General features: G+C 31.8%; 1 protein-coding gene across 2 annotated transcripts; it reads right to left on the bottom strand.

Annotated features, from left to right (window-relative positions):
* Positions 1 to 605: 605 nt before the first annotated feature.
* LOC111058115 lies at positions 606 to 12,527 on the bottom strand. Of its 2 annotated transcripts, none has more exons than XM_039419435.1 (5): positions 12,377 to 12,527; positions 7,941 to 8,029; positions 6,295 to 6,451; positions 4,553 to 4,730; positions 606 to 2,606 (listed from the first exon to the last, which is right to left on the bottom strand). In XM_039419435.1, exons 2-5 carry the CDS (start codon positions 8,027 to 8,029, stop codon positions 1,645 to 1,647), a joined length of 1,386 nt encoding a protein of 461 aa, XP_039275369.1. In that variant the 5' UTR covers positions 12,377 to 12,527; the 3' UTR covers positions 606 to 1,644. The 2 variants fall into 2 exon arrangements, with proteins under 2 accessions (XP_039275369.1, XP_022201305.2); XM_022345613.2 differs by lacking the exon at positions 12,377 to 12,527 and adding an exon at positions 10,742 to 11,130.
* Between the last annotated feature and the right edge of the window lie 830 nt (positions 12,528 to 13,357).

Below are 13,357 nucleotides of genomic sequence, written 5' to 3'. Positions count from 1 at the left end.
TACATTTTATAGTAAGCAAAGAAAAAGTCCAATCAACTTTGTATATTCTAAATAAAAATACCATGTTAATATTTGGATGGTTTACGAACAAATTATTATAAATTTAGATGAATCAGTACTCAAACTAATTCAATATCAATGAAATCATACTTAATTATTTCAAACGCGTTTGAATTACAGGGTTCTACTTGAAAGTAGTCTTTTAATTTCTTTCATTAATTATTCTTTCGTAGCTAAGTGTGATCAAATCTTCGTCAAAAGCTTACTACTTAAATTATTCATCAAGCATTAAAAGGTTTCTTATATTTCATTATGCATCCTCGTGCATTCGTTTCTAATTGAGCTCTGCCCCTTGGATAAAATAATTGAACTCAATAGTAAATTCCAATTGCACTTTCATTAAATTGTGGCCTCACTGTATTAAACTAATATCACAAGCAGTCTCACAGCACACTTGTATAACATCTCAACTGAATGGACAATTACACGTCTGATTATACTATAAATAGTACTGTGTAGTAGATATTGCACATTTTCACTGTAATAAAATCAAATTAAAAGTTTGAATCCAATTATAATTCAGTGAGTTGCTTCTATTAAAACAAATTATATTTCGTCCATAAAATGGAAGAAAATGAATGGATTAAAGTTTTTTCACAGGTGTAGGTAATTCATTCGTATATTATTTATGGTTCAATCACTAATCAATAATTTCTGTAAAACTACGGTACGTATTTAGCTAGAGGGATTCAAAATGTGTAGTTTCATATAGCTCTTCTCATATCTTGATGCATGATGTATCTCTTGTCCATAAGATTAAGCTTTCCTTACCGCTAAAAATTCACCGATAATTCAATTCGTCTTTACTCAATTTTATTTTTCACTTATCGGTGTAGCTTTGCTATAAGATTAGTTTATTCTACTGTAAAGAGTACAAAAATAGATTATTTTTCAAGAATTTAGTCGGATTAAAAGTATAAATTTTTAAATATTAGTTCCAGATATAAGGAAACGGAATACTCATCAAAATATATTACAGTATTTTCCTAAAACATAATTTTAAAATGAGCTCTTGCATACAAGCTGCATCTCGTTCTAAATCTATTCTAGGTAAATTATTAACAATTTCCCTACCAGTAATAAATAATCCAAATGTACCATTGTGCAGAAGTATACTTTTGAATAAAGAATTTTTATAGGGCTGAATTTTCAATTATAAATAATAACTAGCATCCTTGTAATATTTTTAAATTAAACATGACTAGTTTCGACATTTATATCATTATACAGTTAACAAGGTATAAGATTTTTTCGAAAATTATGTTAACGGTTTTTTCGAAAATAAGGACACTTGAGAATGACATAAATGTCAAAACTAGGCGTGTTTAATCTTAAAATATTGCAAGGGTAGGGTACTAATAATTATTATTTATAATTGGAACTTTTGAATGTCTATAGATGCTATAATTATCAATATAATAACTACTTTTGAATGTTCTTACACTGAAAATGGTATCTTATATTATACTATATATTTATACATCTGGTTGAAAGTTTAATTTAGTTAAATTGTCTTTAATTATCCTCCCGGCAGAAAGGAAATCGACGCAATTCGTGATGCTGAAATAAAATGGACAACTAAACTCAGGGTGCGGCGGACGTAATCCAAGTCTGTCGACTGAGTGAGGTGAGCGCCTCAGCAGCGTCCAACTCCTTACTCCTCACGTCTCCTGGACTCGACTCCTTCCCTCGACGGCGCTGATCCTTGACTCGAGTCCTTTTCGCCGAGTCCTGCCAGGATGTTCCTCCCCCTCCTCCGCCACATTTGCCACTAGTCGTCCATGCAATGAAGCTGTCACGTGGTACAAACTTGGCTGCACTCTCCAACCATTTCGAAAGCGACAGTGGTGGATTGGTTTTCTCCTTTTTGTTCTTCACTTTGTCGAATTCATCCAGTCTTCCGGTTTTAGAAGAGGTTGATTTTCTATTGTCTGTTCTGGATACATCTGGTCCCCAATTATGAAAGGAGGGTTGCGTAGATTTTCTGTTGTCTTTCGTTGACAAATTCCTGTCACGAAACGAGGTCTCAACAAATTTTCTACTGCCTCCCTCTGACACATTATCTATTTCCCCCTTATAAAACGAGGTCTTAACAAATTTGGCATTGTCTTTCTGTGACGCATTATCTTTTCTCCCATCATAAAACGAGGTTTTAACAAATTTGGTGTTGTCTTTCTCTAACCCATAATCTTCTCTCCCATTATAGAACGATGTTTCAACAAATTTTGAGTTGCCTTTCTCTGACATACACATTTTCCCCTCATTATTAAACGAGGTTTGTATAAATTTCCTGTTCACCCTCTTGTTGTAATCGTCTGCTCCAACCCCGCCGTTATGATAAAACGAGGTTGGACTACATTTTCTGTCTACTCTATTGCCGTTGTTGTCCAGTTGGTTGCAGGTTGTTGGATGTTGTTGTAGAAAGCTGGGGCATTTCTGAGTGGGACCCTGCTGGAGACAATAATTGTGAGCGGAGAAGTAACAGTGATCTTTGTTGGAGGCTGAATCTGGATTCGGGTCGGTCAGTTGTTCTTCATCGGACAAATCTGCAACAATTTTATATCCAATTCAATTGTATACATATTAAACGAGTGCAATGAGTGAAAAATAGCGCAATCATAGAATAGAAGACTCTGAAAAACTTGAGTGGTTAGAAATCAATCTCTCCTAATGGCCTGGGCGTTGAAATTTCAATCTGTTATCGCTACGCCGGACATTGGATCGTATTTATTTCTTTTTTTCAATCGAATAACCTATCTTAGGGTGCTGCTTCTTCAGAAAAAAGTAGTAAGGCTTATGGCCAATGCTGACTACCTCGCTCATTGTCGTCCAATATTTGTCTGTGTTCAGCCTGTACGTCATGCAACTCCTGGTCAGGGTCAGGGACGAGTTGGATGTTCTTGAATGTAGATCTGAGATACACAGGCATTTCACCAAACAAGCATGTCATCTGAATGTCCCTTTTGTCAGGCTAAAAAACTTCAAGGCCATTATAAAATATTATCAATCAAGGCATTCAATAAGCTGCCTGTTAGTGCGAGAAATATGAATAAAGCCCGTTTTAAAACACAAGTTAAAAAGCTACCAACAGGGAACCCATTATATAATGTAGAAGAGTTTTTTCAATTTTCCCGTCGATGTAATAAATACTTATTTTGAGTGATGATAATATATGTGTATGAATTGGCTCAGTAGTTTTATAGGATTGTATTCTTGACGACACCTAATGTACATTAAATTGTATTTATTGGTGGATTAACATATTCTATTCTATTCTGTTCTATCATATTCACCGTTACCCAAGCACAAATAGCCTATAGTTGTATATGTATCAACACTAAAAAACTTCAATTTGCCTTCAGCAATAAGTTGGGCACACATTATAAGCAAATCATCATAAACTGAGTAGATATAAAATGAGTAATTTAATGTAGATGTAATTTTCCATTACGGTAGTGAAAATTATAAATTTTATAAAAAATTGACGCGTTTCTCATGTGAATTACAAATTTATTCTTATTATTAGCATACTTATAATTAAAATTTAGTACGAGTTTCTCTATGAAAGTTCTAGTAGTCGTTTCATAAAAAAAACATTATTTTCTAATAGTTTTATCCTTCTTATGCAGTATCAAATTTTCACAAGTATAATAGTGCTTTAATGTTATACTCTGTACATTTACGTTACGTGGCCACTTACGGTAAAACATGCATGATAAAAATGCTTGTCATGCATGTTTATCATGTACATATACATGTTCATCATCAGCGAGAGGCTTCCAGCATAAAATAAACAACCAATAACAATAAATAAACCTCTGGAAAATCACAAATTATAATGATATAGAAATAATTCAACCTCAAATTAATAGAGCAGCGAAAAAAATTGAAGATACAAAAATCTGACCTCAAATCATCTTTCTTGAAGCGGTTCGCTGTGATCACAGCTGTGATGGCAAAACAATGTATGACGGCTGTGTATCATGCACCGTTAGTGGCCAGCCTTAGAGTAGGTCTAAGTAAAGTATGTGATTTCATATCGAATTACCATCCAAATGACAAATTATTATAGTGAGGTTCACGTTATAATGGCAGTGGGGAAAGATAGGAGAACAACGTTGCCGAACCTCTGTCTTGTCAATACCTTCTATAAACGGTAGCTGATACAGGTTCATTAATGTAATATTAGCTGTTCATTCTCGTTTAAAATAATCAATTATATTTTATCAAGCAATAAAATATATTTTTCAATAATTTCATAATGAATTTACATAGCTAAGATGAAATATTTTGTTAATTAATTATTAATTCTACATTGTTAAAAGACGATCTGGCAACAGAGCAAAGCGAGAGAGAGATAGCGCTATCCGCTTTGTTGAATGATAGACAAGGATAGAAATATCATTGCTAAACGAACACTGCCATTATAACGTGGACCTCACTATAGATTCAATTCTTCTTTCAAATTAAAAAAAAGTAAAGTATTTCTTACCATTAGTATTGACGGCCGTCTCATCCCAGATACTGTCGTCAGAACTGATACTGAACTGCTCGACGTTGCCCTGTGCCTTTGTGTTGTAGTCTTTGATAAGGTTGCCCCACGTGTTTCTCTGTCTTTCGCGACTCGACTTCTTTAGTTTGCGCCTCCAGTTGGCAAACCAGTTGCACACCTACACACACAAACCACCTCATTAAATTATCAATAATTGAAACCAATGAATAATTAACAATTCATTTTTGTTTATAAAAAATCATTATTACTGGGGATAATCATAATTTTTGGTAAAATCGTTATTATCGGAGGAACAAAACACCTGATTCGCTAATTAATCGATCATTTTTGTTGGTGAAAAATCATTATTACTGGGGAGTATCATAACTTTCGGTAAAATCATTATTATTGGAGAATCATATCTTATGGTTTATAACTCGTATCGTCCAAAAAATGCCCCTCAATTATTCAGAATATTCGAACTTTTTTGCGCGTATTGTATACATATTAAACGAGTGCAGTGAGTGAAAAATAGCGCAATCATAGAATAGAAGACTCTGAAAGACTTGAGTGATTACAAATCAATCTCTCCTAATGGAGAAATAGTTCAACTTTAAATGGTAAATATTGTCTACCCATGCAAACAATTACTGTATTGTACAATAAAAACATCATAGAGATAGAATGAGTTATGCTATTAAAATTGTTCAAATGCTGATGAATTCATTATTAAAATTTTCTGTTTTTGTAAAAAGTTTAATTTGAGTTGACGCGCATAGTTACCCATGTAGACAAATTTCTCTATTTTACAATAAAATCATTATAGGAATGCAATATGATATTGAATTGTTCAAATCCTAATGAATTTATTATTATTATCATTGAACGAAAATCCAAATTAATAATATACCATCAACTTTCCGGAATGCTTCTGCTGCTTTAAATAAGGTATTGATACAGCTATAGTGAAGGTCACTGTCATAAATATCATAACCTCTCCCATTCAACCTATACTGACATTTTCAAGTGACTATCACCTGAAAGGGAAATTCTACTGTCTATAGCGAGGTGAAATTTCCCGTGCCATCAAAGTAATATGTTGTAGTATTTCAAACAGCACTCCTAATTTGCACCATTATTTCGAATTGTATAATCCACTAACTTGTCTAACAGACGTACAATGTTTTATTAAACATTTCAAACTGTATCTCATTCATATACGGCTCCAGAGAACTATAATTTTTCATATAACTTTAATTATTTATTCATAGACAATAGACACAATTCAGGTAAAAGCAACAGACATTCGCCCTAATTTTAACCTTAATGTAATATAAACAGTCCAGAGGTTATGTAGAGTTTGGTTTAATTTACACCCAATTTCAAGTTTTAAAAAATGTATAAACTAGGATTTTGAATTTATCAGATCAATTTCCTTCTAAACACGAAACCAAAAAAGAAATCACAATGTTTAAAATATTTCAAAATGATATAATGCTGTCAGGATTTCACCATTTCAAACACTGTTCCTCTAATCAGTATTGATATTCTAACCAGTTTTTACTAATAATATTCAAACAGAATTCTACAAATGGGCCTATTCCAAACAATATTAAAAGAAGTCAAACAGTTGGTTTATTCCATTTAAATTTAAAACAGTTAATCTTGTATATTTCTTAAAATGTATGTATTCAGGGCCAAATGTATCTCATATATTTTATTTATTATCACTACAATATTACCTGAACATAGGTGAGTCCGGTTTTGAGAGCCAAGTCCTTTTTCTCGGATCGATTAGGATAGGGGTTCTTCCTCCTTCGCACCAACCAGCTCTTCAGAAAACGTTTAATCTCGGGCGTGAACAGGCGTTTGTTCTGTCTCTGATCTTCCACTAGTCGTCTGCAATTCAAAAATGAGTCTGTGATGATGTTCGATTGATTAGAGGTGCATTTGACTAGGAGCTACGTGTACTTTCGGGTTGAATAGCAATGCATGCATCGTCATAAGAGGCATGCGATGTTGATTTGCTCTCAACAATATGAGGAATAGTGAGTGGCTTGTCCACAGGGCATGCAATGTTGAATTGGAGAGTCATGTCTGAGAATACAATTATTGAAAAAGTGGTTACATGCTGTTTTCTGTCTTCTAATATCATACTTTATGTTTTACAAACTAAACTTGCCTCTTTCTTCTATAGGATGTAATAATAATAGTAAAATGTTTTACAAATCAAACTATCTTCTTATAGGATAATATTTATATATCCTATACTCTTCATAAAATTATTGAAATTCTCAAAAAGTGTAGTGTTGACGAATCATACTGCTTGTATCTCGAATGAAACATTACTTTTATCTGTATTATATTCTTTCCACTATTTCTTTCCTATCAAGAAAAATATTCATAAATTATTCTTTAAAATTCTATGTTTATTTCCTTTTATACAGTGAGAATTTGGAGAGATTTATCCAACTCTACTAATAGGCTCTTCTAAATATTTTCAAATTTGGAAGAAGTTTCTCAAGTGCAATCATTTTACTAAAAATAACGAGTAATTTATGACATTTAACAATTATAACAATTTCTATAATAAAATTGTTTAGAAGCTTTGATAGCTTTCGTAACCAGCTCTCACGATTACTAAATTTCCTTTTTTTAGTTTGAAAATGCTTTAATATTCACGGTTGAACTAAAACTATACATGTAGCCGGATTCATTCGTAGTCTAGATTGATAGAAATCGTTAACTTGTTGAAAGGCATGCTGCACTCATAAGGCAAGTTGAAATGGAAGAGGACATTGGAAAGGCACAACTATAGTAGGATGCAGGCGTTCTAGGTCGACATCCAATTAATTCCCACCTGTGTTTGATCTATATAATCGCAGGTGTTCATTCTTTACAATAGCATTATTATATGCAATTTGAACGAATGAAACATATTCACATGCCAAAAATAATATTACGTGGAACCATTTAATTATTATATTCCATCAAATTGCTATTTCCTTTAAAATAGAATAGATATTTGTACATTTTTGAACTGAACGGCGATAGGTATTCAATTATATTGAATGAGAATACGAGATACTCCATTGTCAAACCACACATTTATTGATAATCAAATAAAATTATAGATAAACCTATTTATTCTTTTTTATCTATCATTCTTCTTGTGCGCTTGTGTTGGAAGCATTGCAGAATTAGGAATGAAGGATTGAGAGTTAGTTCCTTTTGAAGGTTTGATAAAGTAATTCTTCTTGTGCGCTTATGTTGGAAGGATTGCGATCTATTAAATTCGATTATTCTTTAGGATAAATATTTTTTCAATATGTAAAATAACTTGATAAATCATTTTTCTCTTAAAAGCTATACTCTTGTGTTTCATCACCTGTATTTGCGATTTCTTAAAGCCCTGCCGGCCCTTGTTCGGTGGAGTGTTTCTTCTTCAATTGCAAATGCCGGCTTCTGCGCTGTCATCTGAAATACAAATGATAACTTTTGCAATTTTGGAAAATCTCACATTCTGCTGATTGGACGCGTTTCAATTCACTGAGCCCCATCTTTTGTGTGCATTGGTTTGGAGCGCACATGATAGTGTAGCCTACAGTACCTTGTGAAACAACTCTTTAAGATTCCAGAAATAATTAAGAATTATAATTGTGATATTTCTACGTTCCCAAAGATGTTTCATTATACACCTCGTATGATAAGCCTTTTGCATAAATTCTTAGATTATAACATCTTTAATACTATTAATGGTCTTATTCAATGTGGTTTCTTAGTTAAAATACTCTGATAATGGTGGCTATGCATTGGGAAAATGAGCTGGAATTGGAAAGTGAGCATGGTTAGTGTGAATGTGTGAGTGATTGGTTGCCAATTTTTCTTTCTTTCTTCTTTTTATATTTTTCTACTTCTCTATAAATTCATAAATTATCAGATATTCATTCCTGCTCGCGACGTAGAGTTTTGTACTCTCAGCAAGCAGTATTTTTTCTATCCAAATTCACATATTAGTCCTGGTTTAGCATGTTCGAATTCTTGTCTGTATTTATTGTTTAATAAATTAGACTTCTATGTAGGTACTTTATAAATTATTAGCTTATTACTCTAATATTGTTAAGCTGTATGATTTTTTCTCATAATTTGTAAATTGTGAATTGGATTAAATAAAATTTGAATATCTTTGAGAAATTTTTTTAAGTATTAGCGATTGGCTTTACTACTAATATTTGCAATTGTAAAACCCAAAAATGGTCAGAAGTGATGGGTTTATTTTCTGAATTTTTCAAATCTCAATCATGAAACACTTCATATTCCTCACTTGATTCAAATAGCAATTTTTCAGTAAGCTACTGGGTGGAATTTTTAGTTAATTTATTTAATCAGTATTATTATTATTAAATTACTTTCTATAATTCAATTTATTAAATTACTTATGTTCATTTATCAAATTGACTTTTTTGTAAAACTTCAGTTGACGTTATTCAATAATTAGCTAAACGAAGAGAGTTTGGCATTGTTGATTTTGTCAACCTCACATTCACACTCTCTCTCTCTCTCTCTCTATCTCAAACTCCCTTACTCTTACTCGTGTTTCTCTCACACCCTCTCTCCCTCTGATCTATTTTTGCTCTGAACGTTGTTGTATATTAATTAACAAAGGTCATACCAGAGAAATTTACAGGTTCGCTGTAAATGCACGGCGTCTCACTCCAACTTCCTATTACTGTTATTATTTTTCATGGTATCAATTTATTTTTTACTGTTTGTGACAAAAATGGAAATATAGCCATTCTTTTTTATATTTTAGTTAGGTTTATTGTTTAATAGATAAACTTACACTTTCAAAATAAAATTGATTTTAAGATAGCAATTAACGTTTTCAAGTATGATATATATTTATGTATTATCAGTAGAATAAATTATGTAGAAATTGTATGTGGTCTACATCAGAAAAAATATTGTCTGTGTGATAATACATAGTCAACTAATCAACTAAACACAAAATCAATCTTGAAAATATAGAATCACTTACCAAAAACATGAAATAAAGCTAGAAATGTTTAGACATGTAATGAAATCCTAAACAACAAATATTTAAAAAGCAAGATAATCATATCTTAGCTTAGTGATAATGTTTACCATAGTAATTATTATCAAAATACAGTTGAATTTTAAAAATTAATACTGGGTCTTTTAAACTTCAAGAAATGGCAAATGACGTTTCTTCGATGTGCCTTAAGTTTCATTTCATAGGATCGAAAACTTGAATGATTTAATTATCACATCACACGTATTTTGATGAGTTCATGAATATTACATACCTAAATAGAAAATTTCATTTCCAAATGATTTTATTTATTCGATCCTTAATTTAATAATCTTCACTTCGACTGGTTGTATTTTTCTTTAAATCCCATCTACTTCTATATATTTAAATTTTCAAAACTGTACTCAAAACATCTTTAACGTGTGAACGACTTTGAAAAATCTGGAAGGCAAATATTAATTATTCACTCTATCTTTCCTCAAAGTTTCTATGTATTCTACTCTCCAATCATTTTCCATGTGAAAGTCAAACGTTCCCTACATTTTATTTGATGCGATAATTTCTGTTCAGTGGTTAAAAAAATCAATCCTTTCATTTCAATTCGTTATCTTCATATGATGAATATAAATTACTGAAATTCATTTCCTCTCACCAAATTTATCCAATTCACTCAGAGGTTTATTCAACTAATCCTTCTTATATAAAATCTTACAATTATTTTACATGTAGAATTTTTTTCATTGAGAAACATTTTTGTAGAATATGTATGAAACTCCATAATTTATTCATCAATTTCTCTAATTTGAATGTTAAAAATGTTTGTATAACACTTCATACTTGAGATACTTCATCTTACTCTCATCAAATTCCTTTCAACTTCTACACAGATTTATTCTTATACTCCTTCTGTCAATTTTATTTAATTAAACTAATTATTCTTATAATATGAACAGTGTGGCTCAATTTGAACGAATTTCCTAGACATTTTATTGGGTCGAAGTATAATATTAAAACCTTCGAAGATGAGTATTCATTGTCAACTCGGACTATGTCAACCAACTGCTGTCAGACAGTTCCAAACAATGGCGGATGTGTAGATTATTAGCTTGTCGAAAATGTCATGTAACTGTACCTACCTGATCGTCGTGGGCCCTTTCCGAGTCGGCCCTTCCATCCAATATGCAGCAGTCCATGGGCACTCGGGTGATCACTTAATCCAACGATAAATATGCACCTGCATCACTCCACAACCGAAAACATATTGTGCTTTCGATTTTTTTCGCCAGTTTCGAGCTTAAAAATAGCCGTTCTCATCTCGCGCGGACAACCTCTAGCAATTGCACAATCGACAATTTGACGAAACCAGACAATCGGTCCCCTCCCATAACAACATCACTATTTACCAACTCTGTAATAAACCAAATTTCACTCTGTGATTTGAATTACTCGTGTGAGAGATTGAGGGGATCTAAAATAAGCGGGATTTAGAATCAGTCACTCGTTGCTAAAAAACACGATCTCTGAAATTTTGGCTGGGTGACAATTATTTGGAATGGCGGTCAAAACGTTTGATTGTTATTGCTTACCTATCCCAATTTTGAGAGAAATTTCTAAATTAAAAGTATTTGATTTTATGTGCTGTGATGTTTTCACATGTTACTGTGATTTGTTACGGATTGCAATTGAATGGTCTACTAACATAATATTTCGTAGATTATACAATTTTTCCAACTAATAAATGCAGTTTTAACAAGAGTTTTGAGTGGAAGTATTTTAGCTCACTGTATGAGTGACTATTGTTTATTTGATGATCACTTACAATGAAACATTCAGCGATATTCGAATACTCTTACTTTAAATTTTGGTATAAATAAAAATCTGATTTATTCCTCAATAATAGTACAGTAAATACACGATAATAAATATAATGTAAAATAATAATGCAGTGAAAAAGCTGAATTAATTTTAGTTAAACGATATGAAATTTAAAAAACTAAATTTTGATATAAATAAAAATCTGATTTATTCCTGAATAATAGTACAGTAAATACACAAAAAATAAGTAAAATAATAATGCAGTAAAAAAGCTGAATTAATTTTAGTCGAACGATTTGATTAAAACGAAAAGATCACCGTGATTTGTGATATTTCTACTTGAAAATTGAGTACTGTAATTATTTTTGTACAGTATTTGATTTATTCGTACAAATACCAAATTATTTGTAGAATGTGTTATAAATTATTATTGATAAAAATTTTACCTATTCGTCATAAACCTTAATTTATCAGTTGAACATTGGAAGGATATAATCTGTAAAATAATTTATTGATATTCCATTCAATTGCAATATCTCGATTATTGATTGGTACGAACAAACTGGGATCTCGATCACCACGAACACAGTGTTATTTCAATTGACATGAAAAACCTATTCAAATGATGAGGATGCTGATTGATTTTGGAATAATAATAATAATAAATATTTTTTTGCATAAAAAGCTGCACAAAGAAAATATGGCAAACGTCAATTATAAGTGATATTAATAATGATATATTCCTTCACATCGAATCAACCTTCATATCGATTTTTTGTTGTTGTAAATCCATTACTACATGTCGTGGTGAATAAATAAAATATTTCAAAAGGGTACTTGATAATTATAGTTATTTCATTCTATCAATTGCAGTAGAACTATTAAGAAAAGTGTATATAATAGATATGAATATTTACAAGTGAGTTACATAAAATTGGTTGAGTTTAGTCACTTACCTGCTAGAGCCTATGGGAAGACAATCTTTGGACCAGTAGTTCAATGTAAGACTCATAGCTGTGAACTGACGCAACCAGGTTACTGGATTAGAAAAAGGATATTAATAATATGAATGCTGGAATGGCTTCGTGGATGTTGAATGTGGAAAAGTGACGGAAGACTATTCCAGGCAGCGCGCTATTTCAGTTCGTCCACCTCCTGCTTTGATTTCTGTCTTCTAATTTTACTACACCCCTTTTGTGGCGGTATATCAGTCTGTTCATCAAATTAATTATTATTACGTTACTAAAATGTATTGTTGCTGTTTTCAAAATTCATTTATTACTAACAGGTAACCCGTGCTCCGCAAAATCCTGAATTAAAACTAGACAAACTGAAAACTTGACCTACTGAGACTCGAAGAATTTAAAATAGGCCTATAACCATCCTCGGTAAATTGAGAATCTATAAGATAAATTTCAAGTTAATCAGTTGAGTAGTTGAGACTTGATGATTCGTGAATTTCTCATCCCCTACGTGTATAAGCCAATTCTTCCCTTTATTATATTATAGGCTAGCAGGTAACCCGTGCTCCGCAAGGGTCTATTTTAAGACTTTACAAACTGAAAACTTGACGTAATGAAATATTGGAAAATTGAAAATAGGCCTATAACCATCCTCGGTTAATTAAGAATCTTTATGCAAAATTTCAAGTTAATCAGTTGAGTAGTTGAGACGTGATGATGCGTCATTCGTGAATTTCCTATCCCCTACGTGTATAATCAAATTCTTTCCTTAATTATATTATAGATTATTCACTCATCTATATTGACAAGTGACAACCATAAACTGGAATAATTAATTTTACTGTCATTGAACATTCGTCAAGGCTGGAGACTAAGCGTTCCTTAATGATCAAAATATAAATTATAATACATTTGGAAGTGGTTTGGAACACACCTGAAAATTTAAGGCCCTCTATCCCTCAATAAATCCCTTCA

This window comes from Nilaparvata lugens, chromosome 1 (assembly GCF_014356525.2).
Source record: "Nilaparvata lugens isolate BPH chromosome 1, ASM1435652v1, whole genome shotgun sequence".
Lineage (NCBI taxonomy): Eukaryota > Metazoa > Arthropoda > Insecta > Hemiptera > Delphacidae > Nilaparvata > Nilaparvata lugens.
This window is presented reverse-complemented; position numbering and strand designations above follow the sequence as displayed.

What these genes read in the sequence shown, in the direction of transcription:
- LOC111058115 (XM_022345613.2), bottom strand. Translation starts at nt 10,798, where the DNA reads ATGGACTGCTGCATATTGGATGGAAGGGCCGACTCGGAAAGGGCCCAC. An exon ending in AAAGGGCCCACGACGATCAG is followed by an intron (nt 8,030 to 10,741) that starts GTAGGTACAGTT and finishes TTTGTATTTCAG; the next exon opens with ATGACAGCGCAGAAGCCGGC. An exon ending in TTAAGAAATCGCAAATACAG is followed by an intron (nt 6,452 to 7,940) that starts GTGATGAAACAC and finishes TTTGAATTGCAG; the next exon opens with ACGACTAGTGGAAGATCAGA.